Below are 26244 nucleotides of genomic sequence, written 5' to 3' on the forward strand. Positions count from 1 at the left end.
GGTGGCTATAGTCTTATAGCATCTAACTTATGACTTGCTCGGGGAGTTTCTTCCACTGAGAAGTATTGCAAATGTGCTTATATTTACATAATATGTCATTCTGAAAAATTATGGTGATATAATTCTAGTACATTTTTCCCTATAACGACTTCAAAGTATAGTCAACTAAATTAAGCGCATTAACAAACAACAACAAAAACAACAAAAAAGAACATTCTCTGCTCCCCTCCCAACAAAAAAATAAAACCCAATGACCTTTCTGATAGTTCTTTGAAGTTGTAGCAGTTGGACATTCTTTGTAATGTATATTATTAAAGGCTCTATTCAGCTTAAGGGGTCAATGAGTCATGTGTGTCCTTAAGTCTGCAGTAGGGTGGAAGAAGGAACTGCAATTTGCAAAGATAGTCATTTAATTATAATGCGATTTCTCATAGGCATTAAGGATGTTGATTGAGTAGTTATTAAACTATGGCCCATTGCATCTTTTGAGGATAACAATAAATTGGCCAGGTACACACTTTGTTTTGTTCTGAAAGATAGTGTATTGATTTTAATACCAATATATTTATATCTCTTCACTCTTAAAATATTTTGTCTAGGTTCCATTAATATAGGAACATTGCCAGTTTTCCAATCCCCATGGGCTTTAAGCAATAGATGACCATAACTATTACCTTTTCATTATGATGGAAGATGATCTAAATCAATTAGATGATTAATTCCTCATTTAGTCATGGAGTTTACAGTTTCCTGTAGGGTTTTAATCCTTTTTTTTTGGTAACCTTATTTATTTGGTGAAATAGTTTTATTCACAAGTGAAAAGGATGAAATATGAATAACACAGTTATTCAGCATTTGTCAAAGGCAAGATTCTTTTGTAACTGTTGGTGTGGACAGTATGTAAAATGGAAACAATAAACAAGAAATTCTGGAGGGAAAGGTAGAGTTGCTCGCCAAACGATCACATTTTTATGTGGATAGATATCTGTTATTGTTGTAGAATAGGAAGTCCTTTTCTGTAGGTAAAAACAGATAGTACTTCCTTTACTAAAATTCTTACTTTTATGATACCTAACTTTTTAAGCTTCCTCTCCTTTTTTTCTTTTCCCTTTGTTCATTATGGATAAAATTGCCCTCCAGTCTTCCCTAAGTTACTCCAAGTCCCGAGGTGCTTGGAGGGTAGAGAGCTCCTCAAAGGTAAACACTCACAAGGAAGACACTGGAATGCAACCGACATTAAAGAAGGAAATTGGTGCACCAGGTTGTTTTTTGTTTTGAAACGATTGTTACCTCCCTTAGTTCATTTGACAGCTTCATTACTTCAAGGGCTTCCTTGTCATTGGAACCTCAGTCTGGTGAATGTGTGTATTTTGTTGTTCCAAGAGTGAGCTTTTATAGCCAGTTGATTAATAGCATCAGCTGTGCCGAAGAGCAGTGTGCTTTCTTAAGGGCAATTATACGATATTTTTGATGTTACTCAGCCAATGAGAATTTTCACCCTGTGATCAATCTCACCTACTTTAGTGCAATTTTGTTTAGTCAGTGACTCATAGGATCGCAATTTTGCTTGGCCTGCTTTTCAGAAGCAAAGGTACACCCAGAGACCAAGAGCCAGTGTGGATTCTCTGCACTTGTGAGAGGTTATAGATGAAAACGAGCATACAGATGAAAACGAACAATGTGTGTGATTAATTTCGATTTTCTCAGGACATTTTGGCTAATCATGTGGTGCAATGAACTCTGTCGCCTGGGAGAGCTGGCTAGTGAAGAAGCCCGGTTTTGCTAGGCAGACCCAGATGAAGGCCGGGTTCCCGTAGACATTTGGGGTGATGACTTAGCACAGGGCAAGAGTTGCCCGGCTGATTCAGGAAGAAAGGCCACGAAAACCCAGTCCCCACGAGCCTTCACTTCTGCCATCTTTTATTGAAATAATAGAAGTTGCTTCTCTCTCTCTCTCTTTATCTTGTTTCTTCTTTCTCTTTTGAGTTCTGATTTATTACATACCGGGAGAGAAACTTGTCAAGAATTCTTATTTTGACCCTAGCCACGGTCAGTGAGCAGCTCACACAGTGAGCTGGCATGTAGAGGGCCGTTGGCGATACTTTACCATTTTGAATGACAAGAATGATGCCCAGGGCCTGCCTTCATGTTTTAAGTGGGTGAACATCCGGTACGTTGCGATGACACTTCAGCAGGTTGTGCTTGGGGGTTTAGAGGTAGTGTCTCTATCCTACTGGATGATAAGAACTCCAACACTAAAGCCACGACTGTGGAGCCTATTCCGACTCAAAGTGACCCCTGTCTAGGACCGAGGAGAGCAGCTCCAGTGGGTGTCTGACTCTGTGAATCCTTGTGCTGAAGGATTTTTCCCCACAGAGTGACGATACTTTGGATGATAACAAGGGAGATTTTCTGTCCCAGGAGAATTTCCTTGGGAAACTGTATCCCATCCCATCCAACCAACAGCCTCGGTCATGCCTCTTCAAACTTCTTTTTGTTCCTCGAACTCGCACATGATTCTAGCCCTCTGAGGATGTTAACATTGCCATTTGGAAGTGATGTAAATAGAATTGTGCAGAAGGGTTCCCACCAACCCCCGCCCCCCAACCAAGCCAAACTTCCTGCGGCCGAGTCACTTCCAACTCGCAGTAGCCCTAGACGACAGAACAAAGTTGGCCCTGTGGCTTTCTGAGAATGTAACACCTTACTTTCCAGGAGTAGAAAATCTCATGTCTCTCTGTCTGGCGGGGCAGCTGGTAGTTAGTAGAGAGAGAGAGAAATCGCACCATGAGAAGTGTGTAGACCTCGATAAAGGATGTGTCAAGAAACAGTTGCTTCCCACTTTTATATTTTTGTTTAATAAAGGTTGCTTGCATTCATAGTGATATTTTGAGACTCACCTTCATGTCTGTTGCATGCATTTTATATACTACCTGACATGTATGCATCTAGAGGCATATATGTATGTGACTATCACTGATGAGATACATTGGTCAGGATTCTAATTTGACAGGCAAGAATAATAGGTAGGAAGGATTAAGCTAATAAATCTGAACCCTTCAGTATTCTTAATCCCATTAGGAATAAAAATGATCCACTCTTTGGGACAAAAATATTTCTAACTGTATGTTATATGCTTTAGCCTCTAATTTTTGCAACGTTAAAAATGGGCTCCCCTCCACCCCCTGGAGGGATATTGTGTTACTCATATTGGAAAACATTGAATGGAATACATAAAATAGTTCGGAGTCGCTTACGTGCCGGTGACTTTCATGTGACCCTGTCTCTGCCTCTTCCTTCTGTTCGCACAGATATGGTCCGGAAGAAGAACCCCCCTCTGAGAAACGTTGCTAGTGAAGGCGAGGGCCAGGCCCTGGAGCCCGTAGGCACTGAAAGTAAAGTATCTGGAAGAAACCAAGAATTGTCTGCAGATCAGATGTCAGAAAATACGGATCAGAGTGACACTGCAGAACTAAATAATAAGGAGGAACCGAGCCTGCAAGTTCAAGATCCATCTTCTAGCAGGAAGAAGGACCAGAGAAGCTCAGTCGTGAGCGAGAAGGCTGGCTTCAACGATGAAAGCCCCAGTAAGGGAGGAAACCTCCCCTCCTTCCCACCGCATGATGCGGTGACAGACAGAAACATGCTGGCTTTCTCGTCTCCAGCTGCTGGGGAAGCCTGTGAGCCCTTGAAGTCTTCTCAAAGAACAGAGGCAGATGACCCTCAAGATATGGCTTGCCCCCCACCCGGGGATTCATTGGAGACAAAGGAGGATCCTAAGATGTCACCAAAGGCTACAGAGGAAACAGGGCAAGCGCAGAGTGGTCAAGCCAATTGTCAAGGCTCAAGCCCGGTTTTGGTGGCCTCAAAAAACCCACAAGTGCCTTCAGATGGGGGTGTGAGACTGAACAAATCCAAAACTGACTTACTGGTGAATGACAACCCAGACCCGGCACCTCTGTCTCCAGAGCTTCAGGACTTTAAATGCAATATCTGTGGATACGGTTACTATGGCAACGACCCCACAGATCTGATTAAGCACTTCCGAAAGTATCACTTAGGACTGCATAACCGCACCAGGCAGGATGCTGAGCTGGACAGCAAAATCTTGGCCCTTCATAACATGGTGCAGTTCAGCCATCCCAAAGACTTCCAGAAGGCCAACCGTTCCGTGCTTTCTGGTGTGCTGCAGGACATCAATTCAGCGAGGCCTGTTTTACTAAATGGGACCTACGATGTGCAGGTTTGTGCTTCGTATTGTGATCTCTGTGTACAGACAAAGTCATTAGTAATGAAGGGCGAGTTTGTGTGTGTGTGATCAACCCCATGTCCCCAACTCCAGAAAGGTCCTGTGCTAGATCCAGCAGAAGCGAGGGACACGTCCCGTGTCTCTTGCACTCAGGTGTGCTTTTATGTTGTTACTAACCTGTCATCATGAGAAACAGCCCCCACATTCCCATTAGATCGGCAGGACCTCTTTGGTAGACTTAGCTAGGCTTCCTAATTCTGGACATACTTCACAGCAATCTGGTGTTTTCACAGTCTTCCAAATATGGCACTGATTTATATGGTTCTCATGATAATAACATGCCTTGTTTTAATTTTAGATTATAAGGCTGGTCCCTCTGTCAGGGTCTTCCCTGTGTCTTGGTTTAGGATATGACTTTATACTCAGCTGGACACCAAATTGAACTAGATTTCAGTCACATTGAAGGTTAAAGAGAGAGAGACTCCTGAAAACAAACTAATTGCCGTTGCCCGTTTGGAAATGGAATGTTATATTGATTAGAAATAACTCCATGTGATGCTAAGCATTAAAGACAGAAGAATGACCTTGGTGCAGTCTAAGCAAACATTGTTTCCGCATTTCAAGAAGATGGCAATAATTTATTAAAGCATTTAATCATAATCAGATTTATGCTTTTATTAAAACTGACAAACTTTCTTGATCTACCTTTCAGTCTTTAGTTCACAGCACATGTAAAGTGGGCAAAAGAAAAAGACTCATTAGAATTTCAAAGAGAATGCAAAGTGGAATTGAGTCTAAAGAATATTCATTTAAGTTTAGTAATTTTAGTGTAGAAGAAACTCCAAGTTATCCTGAGAAAGTATATTTATTAGCTTCTGTAGCGGTCTAGATACCTTGCTGTATTTTTAGGCCGGCAGAATTCCAAACGTAGTAGGCTTAGGTTCATCTTCTGTAGGATAGATTAGAAGACGTATCGGAGGATTACTAAAGTCACAGCCCACACATTTGACCTACCAAATCTCTGACCATCTGAGTCCTATCATCAGCTCCATATGCAGCAGGTTTGTCTTAGACCTCCGCTGACCAAATGGCAGTAAAGAAATCCAGGCTGAGGAGTTGTGAAGGTGGTCCACTCACAGGTAGTGGACATACTTTGGTGATCCTGGTAGGGAGAATCCGAAGAGAACTTGCGGAGTCCCTCGAATGTCAGAATGGCCCTCTCTTCTCTTGGAGGGACTCTAGAGGAGAGCCCTGTAAAAGCCAGCTTCATCTTCATAAAGCTCTCCAAAAATTCCCTCGTACTCTGTGAATTTCCACAAATAGAATTCTTTCTGTGGAGCACCAACTTAAGCTAACATAGTTATTATGCACAAAGGCTGCCTGCTCTGAACTGCTGTCTTATTAAAGATCATTTCACTGTCGAATGTCAGATCCACTCTGCCGTCAGACTGTGATTGGAAAGCAAATACGTGTCTCAGATAAAAGGGTTGGAAGTGAATAATGTCAGCATGAGAAACGGTGTTTTATAATTAGCAAGGAGTATGATGTTAATACCTGGATTTCCGGCAGGAGTTTCAGCTTGCTCACTCTGGGGACAACATCTGAGGGGAGCTGAGCCAGCCTGTCAGGAAGGCTCTCACACAAAGATCATGGGGGCCTATATTTTGGAAGAATTCGGATTTTTAAATACACTTCCATTTCCCCCCAAACAGTTATTTGTTAGGTTCTTCTTGGTTATTTATAGTAAAGTTTATGTTTGGGCAGAACGAGCTGGACACTTTTCCTGGGCAGTGATTTTAGAAATAAAACAGATGTGTTGGGCTAGCTGAGCTTGAACTAATAGAAGTGGAAATAAAACAGCTGATCTTTGCTTGCACACCGCAAAGAAGGCGAAACGGTGGTAGGAGGCAGTGTGCTGGAAGGTAATCTTGTGAAGATCAATTTCTTTTCAAAGAGAAAGGACTGTTGACACAGAGAGGGAGAGAGAGAGAGCCATCTGTGGAAAAGTGGGTGACTGTTTTGGAGAACTGATTAGGTTTAGAAAACAAGTCTTTGCAAAGTTCGCTCTCTTAGACTTGGGAACGTTAAATAGACCTTCTGGGCCAAATGCTAATCTCAGACATTTTGAGCATGCACCAGATGTTGATTCAGAAACATGTCTGAAGATAAGTGAGGTATTAATACTTTTATGCCGACATGAATATTGAACAGCTTTTTAACACACGCACGCTGAATGAAAGGACATCTGAAAGTCCCCTCTCTACCCACAATGCGTGCATTCCGGAAATGCAATTTGGGAGGTTTTTTTCTCTGCCACTTGAACTGTGTGGAGGCTGAAAGCTGTTGGGAGATCCAGTGCTGACTATAGGATGGGTGTAATGCAGTTTGGTCAGAAGTTTATAGTGAGTTAATGGCTTGTGTGGATTCTGATGAAAAGATGTTGGTAGATACAAATAACCCAGACAAAATAAGCATTCAATCTCAGGACTTATTTTTATACATCTATAATTTAAATTAGTTAAAGGAATAGATGAGCAATTTGTTAATCTTTTTCATTTGATCTAGACCCCCCTCCCCCCCCTTTCTCTCTCTCTCTCTCACACACACACACACACACACACACACACACACACACACACTCAGGACAGTTTGTGGTTAATATGACATGTTAGGCCAGGAAAACAGGAACAAGAGTCAGAATAGAGGATTTAAAGAAATTTCTGGCTTTGATCTATGTAAATGTCTGAGCTGAATGGTTTCAGATAATTTTGGCTGATGACTGCAAATGTGAGATATGGAATCAGTGGGAGGGCAAAAAACCAATTTAAGCAAGAGTCTGAGTTCCAAGTATTGTCAATGGTTTGACATAGATGAGGGAAAACATTTGAAATTTAGACACCCTTGGATTACTAATATTTCCGTAGAAGGGGGATGGTGAAGCGTTGTCTCACCTAATTCAGACAGGTAACCGGAGGGACCAGTGAGGGGAAGTAAAAAAGGGCAGGACACTCTGTGAGACGAATTGGCACAGTGGCTAGCAATGGGTTGAGACACAGGAACAATTGTGAAGGTGGGGCCAGACAAGGCAGTGTTTCCCTTTGTTGGACATAGGGCCACTATGAGTCAGATTGGCACCATGTTACCAGAAGACGACAATAACAGCAACTTCTATGTAAATGGTGCTCCACTTCATTGAATCAAAGAATTAAATTTTATTAGTATTAGTGTCAGTGCGTGTGCGTGCGTGTGTGTGTGTGTGTGTGTGTGTGTGTGTGTATGCGAAATAGAGCCCTGAGTAAGGTAATGGAACTGAATTTAAGTGCCCATCCTGTAATCAGAATTGTCCTTTCTAAACCTATCAATTTAATCTCCCCCCTACTCACCTAGAGAATAGGGACAATTGGTGTGGCTTTGGTGCACACACCTTTATGTGGCTTGCACTGCTCTGAAATCAGAAAGTGTGTGTGTGTTCTTTGTCAAGAATAACAATAGATGACTAGCTCAGTGTCGGATTGATTTAATCAGGATCTTAGTTTTTCTGATTTTTGTTTTATTTTTCCTGCATGCTTTTTAGATGATTATACTTGAAAAGGGGGTGTGGCATGATTGGTAAGCCTTCCTGTAATGTTTATTACCTGTATTTTGCCTTTGAGGCTCACATACAGGCCAATAGTAGGACAAGAGCTTGAGGTTCTTCAAAAAATAATTACAGCTTCTTTCTTTTTAATCTGCTTTATTTTGCTTCTATTTAAACCATCACTGAATGGATTGTTCATTGTTGAATGTGAACTTCACTGTTTCATTAGGGCTTAATGTGCTGTGCGTTAGGGCCTTGCGTCATCTTTATGGGGGAACTCTTAGCCCTCAGATCAGGTTATAAAAGTAGGAGTTCTGTCAAGTGGTGCTTCCCACGGGAAAGTGTTTCAGCCATCCTGTGTTTATGAATGCTCACAATGTATATACTGCCCTTTCATATTAGTTAAACCTTTCCTATTATTAACGCGTTATTTAGGACACCAGGAAGATAGCCATTGAAATCCATCTGTTAAATTCATTTTGTCCCTTAATAAAATGCTCAGGATTAGAGAAGAATATCACTATTAATCTACTCACTAACTGTCTTGTATTTGAACTTGAAGTAAATCCTTGGTAGGTATTTTTATCAGAGTTGTCCAGCATGTCCATATTGGAAGAACAGATTGTGGAGATATGAAGTCATATTTTGTGTTTGTATTTCCAGAAATGTACACGAGCATGTTCATTTGAACAGGGGAGTTGAGTTTTATCTGAATGCAAAACCCAAGAAAAAACTCCGGGGACATTAATCTCATTGTGGTCTATTTTGACTTTTCTTGAATCTTACTTCCAAATATTTATTTGTCTGCCTTGGGGTTCCCTTTGATCTAGGAGAGGAGGGAAGCTGTAGATCGCAGCAGGTTCTGTTTCTTTGTTTCCCGAGTTGGGGATTGTTGTACTTCAGAAGAACTGGTGAATGAGACTTTAATCAATTCAAACTGTATAGAGTAGAGAATGTTTGGCATATGAACCCTTACATATATTTAGGATTGTGTCTCTTTAACAAGTAATAAAAGTGTGCAAAGTGAAACATATGCTTACCCTCAGGCCATAAAGCAAAGCCAGGTTCTGCATTCCCCAGGTCAGTTTCATCAGTGTCGATGGCTGAGCTGGATAATGCAGCCATCCCCGTTGGACCCCTTTGCCTGCACAGCAGTTACGTCTGCGTGACCTGGTGACATGACGGTCAGCAAAGTGGATGTCAACCGTTCTTTGATTTCTGTTTATTTGGTTTCCTGAAGATAACTTAGACTTCACGTTTTCGGATGTCTACGTTTCTCTAAAAGCTGAGTATTTAGAGAAGAAATCTTGGTTAGCATTGTGTCCCACCACATTTGGTAGGATTCAGCCCCTAACAAAAGTTTTCTTTGTCAGAGAGCAGTTCTGCTGACCATTTCCTGTCAGCAGGTTATCATCCAGAGCGTTCATTACTTCTGAGGCTGTTGTCATGCATCTCACATGCAGTGGCTGGGAACACAGATCTATAGGTAGTGCCCTACGTCGAGAACGTTGGCCGATTGGTTCCCTCTGGTTTTCTGATTTCTTTCCCAGAGTCCAGTTGTGAGAATCACAGCTTTCTTGAATTCTTGCTAATAATAGTTTGAGCATGGAAGTGTGACTTGCAAACCCAGAATATCAGAAAATTCTTATTTTTAACTTGAAGTAAAAAGTGAAATTTGTTTTGATTTATTATTTCCAATTTGATCCACACTCTTCTCCTCTACTCACTTACATAATCCAAATTACACATATCTTCTCTTTTTTTCCTCCCAATTTTGAATTCACTTCTAATCATAACTAACACTTGCTAAGTGTTTTTTTATGTGTTGAGGTGGACCTGAGTGCTCTTTCATGCTTAATCAGCTTTCATAAACCTCATTGAAGTAGACACTCGTTATGCCCATTTACAATATCACTAGGAAACTGAGACTTACAGGAGTCACATTAACCTGCCCAAGATCACAGTCGAGCAAAAGGAAATGGGTTGTCCCGTGACACTCGGCCTCACCAAAGTGTGTGGCAAATAGGAAAGGAATCATAGATGATAGGCCAATGTATATAATGGAGAGAAGATATTAGACGAGTCAGTCTGTCGGGGCTCTTGGACGCATACTCAGTGAATCACATCAAATGGGGGGATCTCATTGTTTGCTCTGAGGTGGCCATCTATTTCCCATCGTGAAATGCTACTTTGTTGGCATTGACTGGGATTGTAATTGAAATCATTGACATTCCCATTACTTTTGAAGATTTGTCATTTAAAAAATTCGATAGTTATTGAACGAGGGGTGAGTTTTATATCCATCAAGATGAGTGCACAGTTTTATCCTCAAATTCAGGGACTTTCCACCCATGCATTTGATTTAGTTCCTGTTCCGCTCAGTGAGAGGGCTTTGTTTTACAAACTTAAGATTTATTAAATAGACTGAGAGGGTCCTTCTGCTCTGTGAGTTATTCACAGTGTTGCCTGGTTTTCCTCCGAAGATTAAAGATTGAGGAGATGTACCCAGGCCCCTTTCTGTGTAATTGAAGCTTCCCGCTGCCCATGAACCAGCAAGTGCAGAAATGGGTGTTGAGACAGGGCAGGTCTGTCTACCTTTAGCTTGTCCAGAGTGACTGCACGTCGCAGCCAGGAGTGGAAGTATCTCTTTCTCTGGCTCCTGAACGTAAGTGAAGTGTGGTCCAGTGCGGTGTTTGGGGAATTCAAAAAGCATCTACTTGAGTAGCATTTCTCTTAGTATTTAGATGAACTGTTGACATACGATTAAAGAGCACCTGAATTCTCTCATGTGTCCAGTCACGTATTTGGGAATCTTACAAGGAACCATCGTTTGCTTTAAGACCTGTTTTTCCTGATGAAGAGCAGCTCCACCTTGGTATTCCACGGACACCTCAAAGTCAACATACGTTGTTAACTCCTTCCCCCAAAGGACCATTTTTGTCGACTCTAATCTCTGCTTCCATATTCAAATCCCCATCTGGTTCGAAATCTTAGCTAACCTGGGTTTCTTTCTAATATTTTTCTTTCTCCAAACCATTGAGTAGATTGTCTCATTGTTCCTCCCCCTCTCCTTGTTCACCCCCTCTACTCCCAATATTTACTTAGTGGATGGTTATTAGCACAAGGTTTTCAGTAGTACATGGTTATTAGTAGATGGTTATTAGCGCAGTGGTTCGCTTTGTGGGAGAAAGAGACGGCGTTCTGTGTCTGCAAAGATTACAGCCTTGGAAACCCCAGGGGGAGAGCCTTTTATCTCTCGTCCATGGTCACTATCAACTGGATTGTTGCCCACCCTCCACCCCCCACCCCGGCTTTCTTCCTTTCTCTTCTCACCTCCCTGGCCTCTCACCCTTCCCCTTTTCTATTTCTTTCTTCTCCTTTTTATTATTTTTATTCCCATCTTTCACCTTTAATTCTTCCTTCCCTCCTTTCCTTCCACTTTTTTCTCACTCCCTCCTTCTTTCCTTCAGTTTGTTTTTTTTCCCCTTCACATTTTCACATAAATTCGACTTACTGGTCTTTCTGTGTATTATAGGAGAGTGCGGCGGGTCCATCTTCCACTAATTTGTGTAATTCAATCACAAGACTCGCTGGTGAAGCATTACTTTCCCAACTTATCTCTCAGTGTCGCGTATGAGGGGTATGCATCGGACCACTCCCCTCAAGGTCAAGCTGTCTGAACCCACCAGCTCCTTCAAGGGAGAAAGATGAGGCTGTCAGCTCCAGTTAAGAATGAAAATCTCAGAAACCAAAAGAGGCAGTTTGAATTTGCCCTGTTGGGTAACTGAGCAACTCACGTGGTTTACGTTCTAGATACTAGACCAGCGGTTCTCAACCTGTGGCATTAGGAAGGTTGAGAACCGCTGTTCTAGAAGGAATAATGGTGAGATAAAATGCTAGTGTGTGTGTGTGTGTGGTGTGTGTGTGTGTGTGTGTGTGTGTGTGTGTGTGTAGGAAGTCACACATACATAGCCGGGATCATATTGTAGCTGATTCCATTTGAAATTTGAAATCTAGCTTTTCCTGAGAGCAGCGGACACTACTTCACCCTCACTTTTATTTTTCGTTTGCTCATTTCCCCCACCTTCCCCACATGAACTACCTTTCTGTGATCACTGCCTTTGAGGCTCCTGTCCAGTGCTCCCTCGGCTGCCCACAGTTCACGGACACCTCCTCCCAGAAGCCCTTCCTGCTCTGTCACTCTGGGTGTGGTGCTCTCCCTCTTGGCTGGTACATCGCCGCAGAAGCACAGGTGGCACTGGCCTTGCTGTCTCTTGTGAGCTTTGTGCTCTAAACTGCAGGCATGTGGACTTGCGAGCTGTGCCACTGCTCAGCCTCAGTGGTTGGTGCACAGTGTAGGTAGGTGTGGGCAAAGCCTGCCCAGCTTAAGTGAAGCTTTTCCTTTTCAGTGATTAGGGACTCTGCTCCCGCTGAGGTCCCTTTAGAACCCACATGCGGTTTTGATGTACGTTCTTTAAGAGGCAGTGCCCGCGTTGGGCCCCCGTGAGAGAGGGGTGCTGTGGCTAATGTACTTTTTCACCCACTGGCACTGCACTTGTTGTTTTGTTTTCTGTTTGCTCGTTCAAAGGTTGTCTTCTAAATTATAGGGACGGACTTTTAGACTGATTAGTATTTTCTCAGCCCAAATGTCAGGTGACCAATGAGACATTCGTTCAGACCTATGATGCAGAAAAGGAGAAATCCGGCGTGGGCTCTGATAGATATGATTGTCATCCAAAAGGCAGTGTACAGGTGCATCATGAAGAATGTGCTGCGTCCCTTCACAGTTGACTCTCTGCTCCTTATCCTCATTCCAGTTTTCTCCCTCCTCAAAGTCAGCTGGTTCCCTGTCCTGGGTCCGCACAGAGCAGTGTTGCCTGGAGCTGGGACAGGGACCCAGGAAGGGTGGCGCTGTAGCCTGAGACACAGGGGATGGTCTTGACTTGGATTCCTTATCAAATCTTTTAAGCACAAAGTATATCCTAAGCTTCATTCTATCTTCCATGATGTTTTGGAAACCCTGTGCAATGCAGAAACATTCCATCTGCGGAGTTACAAAATGATTTCTAATGATAGTTATTTTCTACCGAGTTTGACCTTTTTATATTTCTTCAAGTTATTCGACACGTCAGTAGTGGAGCAGTGATTTTCAACAAGTTAAGCTTTTTATTTTTAACATTTTGCTTTTTTGACTATCAGCTCATAACAAGTCCTCTTAAATTAGTAGTTCATAATCATTTCTATTGTTATCAATTTTAGTACTTGAGAATGAAACATGTGTTCAGTTCAACCAAAACTTTTTGTTACATTGAAAGTAAGCACATATGCTAAAGTAGCGTTTTCAGAGGTTTGAGGGTTTACATTTTTTTTTTTTACAAAATGTTCTCCTCTGACCCGTTCTTTTAGATTTTATTGTCAGTAGCTTTGTGCTCTGTAGGAGGCAAAGAATAATTTTGAGGTTAAAGAACTTGAAAAGGATCCTTTTTTCAATGTTTAACTTGTTCATTCAAGTGATTTTGCAAAATCACATGTACATACATTAGGAATGAAAGCCATGAACAATAACACATATCAGGAACAGTTTGAAAGACTGGTATTCAGATCATAGTTCTCCATCGATGAAAACCAGCGTAAAACGCTCTTTTATTCTGCTGCAGTGGCTGTGTTCGTTCTTTTTTTTCTATTTAACTCTGATTCACAAGCAAAGAGCTGCATTGCCATTGGCTTTGGGAAGAAGGACACACTTGGTGCTTTTTTCGTGGGGAAGAAGGCCATCTATGTCAGCTAGAGCCTTTGTAATGAGGCCATGGAAATACAGAGCCTCATCTTTCTCCTGAGGAGTAGCTGGTGGTTTCAAACTGCCGACCTTGTGGATCACAGCCAACGTGTGACCACTGGGCCCCCAGGGCTCCTCTGCTTACTTCTAAAGATGACTTACTTCTTCAGTCAAAGAGAGGTATAAAATGAAGCATTAACTCAGTAGCAGTAGAACCCTTTGATTTATAGCAAACTCTAATGCAGTGGTGCTCAACCTTCCTAATGCCGCCAACCTTTAATACAGTTCCTAAAGTTGTGGTGACCGCCCCCAACCATAACTGTCATTTTGCTGCTGTTAGGAATCAGGCGGTCCCTGTGAAAGGGTCCTTCAACCCCAGAGGGGTTGCGACCCACAGGTTGAGAACCGCTGCTCTACTGGGAGTGACAAGTTTATGAGTTTATGTCACTTAGCGACTTTGCCACTTTCCCTTTATTTAGTCTGTTCATCCCATTGTCGGGTGGAATTCCAGGTTTACTACTTTATTAAATAACCATCCCACCCTTGTAAATCATACTGCAGAGGGTGCTCACGTCCACTATGGTAGCACCAGCTGCGCGTGGCTACTTATTACAAGAAATCCATTTTACAAATCACCTACACAAAAGGAAATGAAGTAAGAGAATCAGCTCTTCAATGACACTACTCTATTTCATCACCGTGGTTACTGGAGAAGACAGCGTGAGAGCGTTCCGAGGGAGTCCCAGATCCCTGCCTTCCCTCCATCCGCCCAATCATCCTCGGAAGTGGGGAGATTACTTACATTCATTTAGTTAAGAAAGCAGAGTCGCCAAGTGCAGTGACGTGCATTTCCCATGGAATTTAGCTTTGGAACTTCCCTTGGAAGTAAATGATGGAAGCGAAGATACATACAGATGGAAAAAGAAAAGATTTGTATGTGCAATTTTGGATATTAAAGTGTAAGTGTCTTGAAGGCAGAGATGTCGTTTAGTTTGTTCACAGGTGTGTCTGTGAACAGGGCTTGATGTCTGTCGTACAGGGCCTGGTACGAGCTAACTCCTCAGTAGTTGCTAATTACAGGAAGGAATAGATGTCATGTGGGGCCCAAGCAGAATTTGTGGTTTAATATACATCGTAGAGTGTGGATGCCCATATCAGAGGAACTGCTGGCTCAATGCGCTGTCATTAAAGTCTGGTTAACCAAAAGAAGGACTGAAAGCTGCATTCTGTATACTACTTGCGATCTCTCTTGCGTTACCACTAGGAAATGAACCTTTTCTTTTCCTGCTTCTAGGCACATTCACCCATTTCAAAATTGAGAACTCATTCTCTGAATGCGTAGGCACTATCTCCTGGCAATTCATTTCCATAAAATGCTGCTGCAAGCACTTATTGTGCCTAACTCTTCTCGCTCGGTGTGTCTGTATGTTTGGGGTGCATACACATTTCACCTAGGAAAGGATCATTTTAAGTGAATATCTGCGTCATGAAAATAGAAGATACGTGGTTCATAGTCAGATGTACTTTCCCTGAAACAATTACCGTATGTTTTATTTGACCATGGCTTAAAATGATCCACATCGGTTGTGCGTTTCTCACTGAAGTGCACATCAAGCATCATAGAAAGGATAAAAATGGCTCTGGATGTTTCTCCGCGGGTCAAAATCAAAACCGAGACACATGGCAGCCACCAGCAATGAGGGCCCCATGCAAGTTCCTGTGGTCGTTAAACGAATCAATTCCTAAGCACAATGGTTGCTGGCTCTTTTTTGTGCCAGGGCCTTGCTAGTTGTGGACATTGTTCATCTGGGTTCTCAGACGCTTGGAGTTGTTTTCAGACACTGGAGGCGGTGGCGTGATGCTTAGCAATAATTTAAATGCATTTCAAAATTTTATGTAGAGGGATTTCTTAGAAATATTCACGCTCCTTCTTTGATTTTTTTTGGTGTGGACAGAGAACACGAGGCCCGATGATTGCAAAAGCAGAGACATCGTGGTGATGTGTCATGGTTGCTCAGGAATCCCCGGTCTACAAGCAGAAGTTCAAAACATATTTTATTTTGGAAGCTTGGCAACCTGAGACCATGCGGTAGCTAAGACAGAGCAAATTTATGTCTCTGGATTGTGCACAGTTGCTGGCTTTGCCCAGTGGAGGAGAATGTGATGATTCTGAATCTGCCGTCCTTGAGGCAAGATAGGTTTCTGAGTTGGTGGCGTCTCACTGCAACGTTTACTTCATGGCAGTTAAGTTTTCTTCTCGCTTCTAGCCAATTAGGAAGTAGATGTAGCAGTGGCGCAGTGCTATTCATGACATGCCAATGCAGGTTTTAGTTGCTGTGGTCACTTAAGTGTTAAGGTAGAATGGCAATTAAACTGTCCTTGAGTGGTGTGGCGGTGACATCTCTCGCTCAAGGGATTGATGACCAAGGTTGATACCTGGGAAGGCATCCCATTTTTCACGTCTGGTCAGGTGATGCTCAGCTCTCATCAGTCTGCAAGCTGTGTGCTCGGTGTGGTGGATGAAGACATGTCTTAAGTGAAACCCTCTCATCCTTCAATTAAAGGTTGCTGGAGACCTTCATAAATTATCATCTTAATGTACAGTAAACGCTGAGTTCTTTATGTGTTAATGCATATTTCCTGGAACTATAGTACTGGAAATAAATTTAGAGGTTTTCCAAATTGAGGAAGCTGTTGACCAGAGAGGTTAAGTAACTTGATTACGGTCACACCTCTCTTTAAGTGGCAGAAGGAATACTTCAATCTCCATCTTCTACAATAGAAGTGCAAACACATTTCTCAGTGCATTAAAGGAATATTATTTGCATTTCAAGTAGGGCCTTTAGAATGGTTTTTGCGATGCCTGAGACTTTTCTCATGAAGTGATTAGGATATGAGCAGTGATCACACGTGTCATTTTTGAGCAGCTGTTGAAGAAGGCAGAACATGATTATGCCACTTGCTTAATGTATTACATCTGGTTGCTGGGAAAGTTAAAAAAAAAAATCTCTGATAGTTGCTCCCTCTTGGGAACGTTTCAGCTAAGATCCCTACTTTAAGTCATGCATTGTGGCAGCTTATCTGTACAGCCCACTGAGGTGCCTGCTGGAGTTGGGATATTATATAAAGGACCTTTTAAAGGTCTTCACAACCCTATGTTTTAGCTTCTTAGTGCCCTCTTAATAGCAATCCAAGTGCGCGATCTCCTACACAGAAATGTATTCTCTCCCAGTTTAGAAGACTCGAAGTTGAAATTCAGGGAGCCTACTCTAAGGCAAGGAGCCTCAGTGGTGTAGTGGTTACACGTTGTGCTGAGATCCTCATGGTTGGCAGTTCAAAACCACCAGCAGCTCCAAGGGAAGAAGACTGAGCTTTCTACTCCCATAAAGAGTTTTGGAAACCCACAGGGGTCACGTTGAGTCAGCATTGACTCGATGGCAGTGAGTTTGGAGTTTGAGATACTCTAGGGTAAGCTTATCTTTCTCTTTCAGCTATGGGCAAGGGCCTTCTGATCTGCTTGTGTACGTATCTGCCCCTCCATTTGAGTTTCCATCTGTTTCTCTGTACCTAACTGCTCGTCAGTGTCTCAGAGGTGATTGGTTTAAACTTAACATAGCTGTTAAGGTCTCACTCAGTTAACAACCTAAACCTTATTTCCAGATGTGGTTGCATCCATAAGTATGGGGGTTAGGATTTACAAGCCATATTTGGGGCTGGGAGAAGGACACATTTTAATCCGTAACACTCCACTACTTCGTGATTTCAGAGTAGCGAGGCTGTGGTGACTTTCACAGTGTTACTTTCATTTTGTCCTTTGGACATCCCCATCACCCCCATTAACGGAGGACTTGGGCCCTTTGTCATGAGAAAGAGCCAGAGTCACATAAGACCTGGGATGTTTTCTTCCTTTTGTTTCTCCGAGACTGGCAGACATATTAACCTGGCCAGACTGGCTCCCTTTCATCAAGTTTTCCTTCCCGTTCTATTCCATTTTTCCTTTGAGTTTACTTGTGATTGCTAGGGCTTCAGTGGCCACACGTTCTATGTGGTCATCTCAGCACCTTTATTTTTACCCAGAAGATCCAACAACTCATATTTGCCTGCAGGCTCGTTGCTCTCCGAACTGAACACCAGGTTCCTTGGAGAGTGTCTGCACGGAGGTCTGTGAGCACTGGACTCAGGGTTTGAGAGCCAGCCCTCAAGCTTGCTGAACAGAAAGCCCATGTGTGTTGGCTGCGTCCACCAGAATGAGAGCCAAGGGAAGAAATAGTCAAACCTACTCAGTTGAAACTAGTTTTCTCCTTTGATAAAGTAGATGTCATTAAATATCTTGAAATGTTTACGTTATTTTGGCCTACAATGTGTAACGTAATGTGTCTCTCTCTCCAAGGTAACTGGAGAAATGAGGAGTGAGTTTATTTGGCGCTGATTGCTCAACTGATTTCAAAATAGGTGCTATTGTGATTTTTTGATGTGGACTACGTGGAACTATCACACAGCCCACCCCCCACCCCATCCCCCCTTCCGAAGTCACTGAATGAATGACACTGAAAGTAACATGCATCTCTTCTGCACTAGGTCACTTCAGGTGGAACATTCATTGGCATTGGACGGAAAACACCGGATTGCCAAGGAAACACCAAGTACTTCCGTTGCAAATTCTGCAATTTCACATACATGGGCAACTCATCCACCGAACTAGAGCAGCACTTCCTGCAGACTCACCCGAACAAAATCAAGGCTTCCCTCCCCTCTTCCGAGGGTGGGAAACCTACGGAGAAAAACTCTAACAAAGCCCTCCCTGCGCTCCGATCCGGTGATTCTGGAGACTTGGGGAAGTGGCCGGACAAGATCACGGTCAAGGCCGGGGATGACACTCCCGTTGGCTACTCAGTGCCCATCAAGCCCCTCGATTCCTCGAGACAAAATGGTACAGATGCCACCAGTTACTACTGGTGTAAATTTTGTAGTTTCAGCTGCGAGTCATCGAGCTCTGTGAAACTACTGGAACATTACGGCAAACAGCACGGAGGAGCGCAGTCAGGCATCCTGCATCCAGAATTGAGCGATAAGCTTTCCAGGGGCTCTGTCATCAATCAGAATGATCTAGCCAAAAGTGCAGACGGGGAGTCGGTACCCAAGGCAGACAAGGGCTCGAGTGGCACTAAAAAGAAGGACTTCTCGAGCAAGGGAGCCGAGGATAACATGGTAACAAGCTACAATTGTCAGTTCTGTGACTTTCGATATTCTAAAAGCCATGGCCCCGATGTGATTGTGGTGGGGCCACTGCTCCGCCACTATCAGCAGCTCCACAACATTCACAAGTGCACCATTAAGCACTGCCCCTTCTGTCCCCGAGGCCTGTGCAGCCCCGAAAAGCACCTTGGAGAGATTACGTACCCGTTTGCTTGTCGAAAAAGTAATTGTTCCCACTGTGCGCTCTTGCTTTTGCACCTGTCTCCCGGAGCAACTGGCAGCTCGAGAGTGAAACACCAGTGCCACCAGTGCCCGTTCTCCACGCCGGACGTCGACGTGCTCCTCCTGCATTACGAGAGCGTGCACGAGTCACACGCATCGGACGTCAAACAAGAGGCGAACCCTCTGCCGGGATCGGATGGGCAGCAGGCTGTCAAGGAAAGCAAAGAACACACGTGTACCAAATGTGATTTTATTACCCAGGTGGAAGACGAGATTTCCCGACACTACAGGTAAGCCATCCTAGGGGACGGGGGTGCGAATCAAGACGATGACGTGGAAGGAGAAGGATGCCAGAAATGTGATCAAATAATTATGACCCGAGGAAGGGGCGTAACAAAATCACATTAAAGATCCTGAAATTTCAGGTTATCTGTAGATGTGTGATTGATCACCACCGACTATTATTTGGGTACTTATTTCAGACCTTTTGCTGTTAGGTTTCCTACCTGTCGTGTATCCCCCGTGGAGTGTATTTTAAAATTTGCAGTCATGCCAAGGTAGCTAAAGAGTTCAGAGACTCACCACCAGCCATGCGTTTGTCCCTGGGGAGTGTGGCTCTGCAGCCCCGAACTGGTGGCGGCACAACTCTGAGATCGAAGCCACCACTCTAATGTCATACTGTTAGCCACTCTTCCAAGTGGACACCAGTCTGGTTTTTCTTTTCAAATGAGCTGGGAACTTCTAGCTTTGAGTAACTGCACGTCATCCTTGTTTCGCATCTGAACAATAATCTGAAGGTGAGTATTCCTTCAGTTGTTTAATTGGATTTTCTGCACATTCACTTTTTCAAGTCAAAGAAAGCACTTACCATACATACTCGTGTATAACCAAGTTCTTAGCATATTTTTAATGCAGTTTTTGTCGTAAAATTAGGTGCGTCAGCTGATATTCAGGTCAGCTTATACTCGAGTATATACGGTAAGCTATTTTAGACTCATCACTAGAGCTAGGGTGGCTTATGGTTGGCTTCCTCCTTTCATCCCTTTTAATAAACCTCCATTTACTCAGATAAGCCTGCCTGTTTTCTAGAGTTGAATTTAGGATACACACCTTTATTTCATTTTGGCGATCACTGCTTACATAAATAAGTCACTGCAAAGTCACACGTTTTGCCAGGGATTGAATCTGCAAGAGAAATGAGACAGACATTCATTCCAGTGCCCTCATGGAACTTAAAGTTAGTGAAGACGTCAAAGACTTAACAGATCTTTACGAGAGTGGTACGTGTCCTAAACGATGAAGGCCGCCATGCTGTAGTTGCATCTGAGGACAACGCAGCTTAATCTGGTGCATTAGGAAACGCCTACCTGACTGAGCAAGGCACATTGAACCTGAGACTGGTGTTATAAAAATCGGCTACAGAGCGCTCCCACATGACTTGGTGCTTTCGTGTTAATATGACTCTGGGAACCAAAGTAAATCGCTGTCTTATGTTAAAGTGATTTTCTATATGCAGTCAATATACAAGGAGCCCCGATGGCACAATGGGTAAGCATTTGGCTGCTAACTGAAAGGTTCATGGTTCAAACCCACAACCACTCTTTGGTAGAAAGAAGTGTTGGTGTGCCTTTGTAAAGATTTAGTAACGGGTGCAGGGGACTTCAGTATTCTAGCTTAAAAATTGAATGTCAGTTTTCCTGCCCATATATATATATTAAGCACGCCCCGAGTCTCTGTAACATTGTGTTAGTCAGAGTGTGTGTATGTATGTGTGGTAAGTCACCAGTAATGAAGCAGTTCATGCCCGACGATGGCTAATAATGTTAGATGTTAATTTGAAGGGCATCCGAATGTTCACAGTGAATCAGAATGTTCAGAAAACACTTACTTGAGATTTACACTGTTTAATTTATAAGGTCAGCCCCAGGACAGACACAGTCCTGCAATCAAATATGTGTTCACACTTGGAGTGAGTGTTTCTGGCTCCTCTGATGGCAACTGCATGTTAATTTATCTCTGGGGCTAGCAGACATAGCTTTTCTCTGAGCTCTAAAGGCTTCGATGTGTGAGCATGTACATATTGTACATGTTCACTTGTTAGACGATGTAAAAACTAGATACTTCTTTTTTTTTTCAGAGTCACCTGCCTTTTTAACATGAGAAAAGTAGCTATACACACACACACACACACACACACACACACGAATTCTAAGATATCTATCTACCTGATCCTTGGACAAGTGACTTTTCTTGAGAAAGCTGAGGTCATTGCTTAAAAACCTGTCAAAATAAGCCTTCAGCATCTTTGAGGCAAACAAAACATCCCCCTAGAAATAGAACTCTCTGTCAGAATATTACTAAATAGCTTCAGAGTTTAGAAAATATTTCATAACGAAGTAAGTTCCAGAGGGAAGAGGCTGTTTTTGCTGTGAGTCACCACTGTCGTGGAGGAATATGACCAGAATGTGCCTTAGAAGTGCGGGAGGTGAAACTTCATCTCGCTTCCTTTGAACATCTTATCGGGAGGGACCAATCCGTAGAGAATAGACGTGCTTGGTAAAGTTGAAGGCCAGCAAAAAAAGAGGAAGCTCATCAATGAGATGGATTGACCCAGTGGTTCTCACAGTGGGCTCCAAAAAACCTGTTATGGGAGGACCGTGCAGGACAGGGCAGGGTTTGGTCTGTTGTATACGAGGTTGCTGTGAATTGGAGCCAACACAGCAGTATCTGAGGGTAACGTGCACCTGTACGGTTGATAGATGCGCAGTGAATGTTTCTATGTAAATACAATTCTTGTTGAGCATTTTCGTATACTGCAGGTATGTTCTAAGCTTAGATTTACGAAGTAAATTACCTTGTGATCTTTGACCCTTATATAACTTATCTGTTTAGATGCATTGAAACTTTTCGAAATACTGTACCTGGGAATTGACAGCAAATGATCACTATTAGTACCTTTTAAAATTTCACAGCCTTTGATTACATTTGTTTAAAAGGTGAACAGCATTATTCTTAGTGTATTAAAATTGCCTGTTTCTTATTCTTAAGAACTCAAGAAATTTTGATGATCCTTGAGCCTTTAAGGTGCTGTGTCATTTATCTTTAATCTGTCTTTAAGTTCCTGGAGAAATATTTGATATTTGAAGACACACCATTTCAGGGGTGGTAGTTTGGTAGGCAGCAAATCGAAACTCAGCTCAAAGCTGCCCAGCAATGGAGGCCCCAGAGCGATCAGGAAACGTTCCCGCGGAGGTTTGCGCGCGGAGGTTTGCGCGGGATCGGCTCTCAGAGCAGTTTCTCAAATCATGAAGGGAGAGTAAGAGGACAAGACTTCTGTAGCCCAGCAGCATCTGTCTCGTTATATTTATGTCTATTCTTGCGGGGACACGTCCTCCCTAATTTTGTTTTATAACTATGGAATATTTTTGATCTCGGAGTGCTTTTATATGCAAGGCTTTCAGTACAGCAACGTTTTAACATAAACTGTGAATTTTGCAAATGTGAACTCATGTAGCAGTAAAAAATAACTAAAGCCGGGAATTGATTTAGAGTGGTGGGTGAAAAAGCTCAGGAGAGGCCTTTCCATAAAAACTTTTCCTAAGAACCAGGTTTAACTTGAGTAACCTTAGTGACTGAGAACCAGGGTCAGTTCTCTTTTGCTAATGCTTTATTCTTACCTGCTGTGCACTTAGCTCGCATATTATATTCCCCGCATACACTTGTCCCCTAGCTCACATCATAGTGGAATTATTCCACTCAGGAAATTGCTTCTGTGAGTCCATTTAAATAAATCCTTTAATTAGACACTATGTACATTCTTTAATAAATTGCCGCACTCCTCATTAAAAAAAAAATCAGTGTCTAATTTGTTTCTGGTGTAAGCTGTATGGCGATCTTCTTACAGAACCACTGTCATATGTAAAACCTACTGTTTAATGCCTTACTAAATTTCCACGAATTAAAGGTAATTTCTAAAGCTCTCCTTCCCTTGTCATCAACCTGAGACTGGGGAGAAGTGAACAGCAAACAGGTGGTAACGTAAGGTCTCACTAGGGGCAAATATCTGTGTGATTGCGGCAGCTGAACGGGGCTGGAACTTGGTGACACCGGGAGCTGGGCACTTGAAGGTTCTCTCTCTGGCCCTGTCAAAAGTAAAACCAATACTCTCCATTGGATAGTAGGCTAATTTGGTCTCCATGGCCTCCATGAAGTAAGATAACTTTAAAATAATTATAATCACAGAAATGAATAAATCAGCATTTGTGAAATCTGTAGAAAGTAAAATCAATAAATTTAGATAACCAACAGATAAAGGAGACGGCAATAAAATAGTCACGGATAGTGAATGTTTCAAGAATTAAGCAGAGCAAGCAACAAGAGGCTAGAAATGTGTAGGGAAATTAAAGAAACAGCCATCTTTAAATTGAAAAGCACAATTGTTTAAGCTTAAAGCATATTGAAAAGGTTGAATAACATGAGAAAATTCCAAAGAATTGGGTTAGTCAGAAGTTAGATCTGAAGACATTATTCAGAATGTGCAAGAGATGGAGAAGGGGGAACACGGCACAGGTGAGTAGTGAGCTGTGAAGATGTTCTAAAACACATCTAGTCAGTGTCCCCTCGCACGAGCACAGAGAGACTGAAGAACAAGCGATCGATATTTAAAGAAGCATGTCTGATGATTTCCCAGAACTGACGAAAGGCCCAGCAACAAAAAGCATGGCATACACGAAGCACAAAGAATACAAATCGATTCAGTTATAGGCACATTGTAATAACAGTAAATAATGCCCACGCTTTATTACGCTCAGATTTTAAGACAAAACGTATAGGGGGAAGGATTTGTAATGATAAGAATTTTAGTTCATCAGGGAGTGAGAAAACAGTTATAAATTCATAAAATTTCATTATAAATATGCAGAGCAAAAATGGATTGTATAGTGAAATCTGATCAATTACAATCAAGTGGGACATTTAGAGAATGCTCCTTATATCTAAAAGAGCAAGTAGGCAAAAATAATATTCAGAAAAAGGCTTGAATAACGAATTAACAAACTTGATTTAAAGGGAATGTATAAAGTATGCACCTAACCATTAGAGAAAAAGCATGCTTTTGTAACAAACATGGACTGTTGATAAAAATTGGCATATTAAGCAGAAAAGAATTCAGATTTTGGAAAACTTAAGAACCATAAGGAATGATGTGTGTAGTTAAGTGAGATGTTAGTAAAAAGAGAGATCAGGAAGGCACATATGGCAAATACTAGTAAGGTCCCTTTAACCATCTCAGCAAATGTAGACTGTAAGACAAAAAGCATTGTGAGGGGTAAATGGAATCAGTTCATAAGGATTTTAGAAAGTGAACTTGGTAAATCCTGGCAGTCTGAGATGCTCATAGCCTCCATGTCTGCGAGATGCCTCTCCGCAGGAGAAATGAGTGCTAGGAAAGGCGTGCAGCAAGGAACACAGCAGCGATTCTTTGGTAAGAGCAAGATAAAACAAAAATTGACCAAAAGCAAAAAACAAAACAGAAACGAGTAGCTATCCATTTGAGATTGATTGAATAAAATGTAGAATTTTCACACAATGGAATCTTAGCAGTAATGAATTTGAACAAATAATGGTTAAATATAACACAGATGAAACTCACAAACATAATTTTGGTTGCATAAACAAACATATTTGAGCCAAATCTCTTTTAGGTAAGTTAAAAAACTAAACAAATGATAGATATCCACAGGTATATTCATCAGCATACAGTATGTGTGTCTGGAAGAAAAATAAGACGTGCTACTCTCATACAAAGATTTACAGTCTCAGAGCCCCCCGGGGGCAGTTCTACTCCATCCTACAGGTGGCTGTGAGCCGGAATTGACTCAATAGAAGTGAGTTTTGAGTGGCTTGAGAGAGAGAGAGAGAGAGAAACTTGGTAGCAAGGCACAGGGGTTAAGTGCTTGACAGCCAACAAAAGATCCATGGCTTCTGGAGGAAAGACCTGGTGATCTGTTTACATAAAAATTACAATATAAAACAAAGCCTATTGGCGAAGTTCTAGTTTCCATGCATCAGAATTAACTTGCAGGCACACAACAATCCTCTGTGTGTGTGGACTTCAAAATAGTGTGTAGAAAAATTCCATTATCTTTCCATTCTATTTTTCCACTAACTTTTTGAAGCCTTCTTTTACATAAATCTAGTGATGGCTCCAGAAAGATATTGCACACGCTATTCATTTCAAGATTGTGTACATTCTGGACTTTGCAGTCACTAGGATTTGAAAGAAGGGAATTGGAGGGGGCATACCTTACATGGTTATGTTCCAGTTTTCATTTTGTTTCAAAAACCTAGCTATGACATATATTTTGGTGTGTCATTAAATTACATGATACACTATAAAATATGAAAATGAGGAATTTGTTCACATCAGTATTCATGTGCAGTAAATATATAAACCAACGCTCAATATTATTGAAGACCAATAATGCAATTATTACCTAGCTGTGTGTATTGTGTTCATTCTCGGCCAGAATGTGAAAATAGGCATGTATTTTTTATGGCATATGTGATGACAATCACCTGTATCCTAGGAGAGTTATGAATACATTTTTAAACTTTTAAACAGTGTTGGTATCTTTCAGAACACCCTATAAACTCTCGCAGAAGGAACTAACAGTGACGATCGTAGGTGTAGGTGGTTAAACTGATGTGAGCTACTGCTCAGTCTCAATCTTAAAATAGCATTGGGAAAGAACATGGACTGTGTACGCTGCTAAGTCTGAATAGATTTGTGTGGTAAGCACTTAGTTATGAACATATCTGAAAATAAAAACACCCCAAAACCAAGTACACACACAATTCATTAGTACAGAGTTTCTAAAAGGTTTCATGCTGTTTCCAATAATATCTAATAAATCAGTTACTTATACTACTGTGAAATGGACTTAATAGTTCAAGTTGAAAATCCCCCATATTCCGACAGAAAGATACCTAAGCTCGTAGGGTGCATCAGGGAAACAGCGCACAATTGTATTACCTCTCTTTCATATGAAGAGTTCTTGTGGCACTCCAGTTAAGTGCTCAACTGCTAACCCAAAGATTGCTGATATGAATTCAACAGCTGCCCCTTGGGAGAAAGACAAGGCAGTCTGTTCTTCCAGAGAGCGTTGGGGTCAGGGGTCAGGTTGGTTTCAGCTCATAGGGACCCTCTGTACAACACAGAGCAAG

At 42.1% G+C, this 26244-nt stretch overlaps 1 protein-coding gene across 1 annotated transcript in view; it reads left to right on the plus strand.

Annotated features, from left to right (window-relative positions):
- The window catches only part of TRPS1 (transcriptional repressor GATA binding 1), a 217520-nt gene that overhangs the window by 238 nt on the left and 191038 nt on the right, over positions 1-26244 (plus strand). The window contains exons 2-3 of the mRNA XM_004697423.2: positions 3312-4243; positions 18181-19310. Of these exons, the coding sequence (XP_004697480.1) occupies positions 3312-4243; positions 18181-19310 (2062 nt within the window). The remainder of the gene's footprint in view (positions 1-3311; positions 4244-18180; positions 19311-26244) is intronic.

The sequence above is a fragment of the Echinops telfairi genome, unplaced genomic scaffold (genome assembly GCF_000313985.2).
Source record: "Echinops telfairi isolate 266 unplaced genomic scaffold, ASM31398v2 ScPeMD7_1;HRSCAF=3_0, whole genome shotgun sequence".
In the NCBI taxonomy this organism is placed as follows: domain Eukaryota; kingdom Metazoa; phylum Chordata; class Mammalia; order Afrosoricida; family Tenrecidae; genus Echinops; species Echinops telfairi.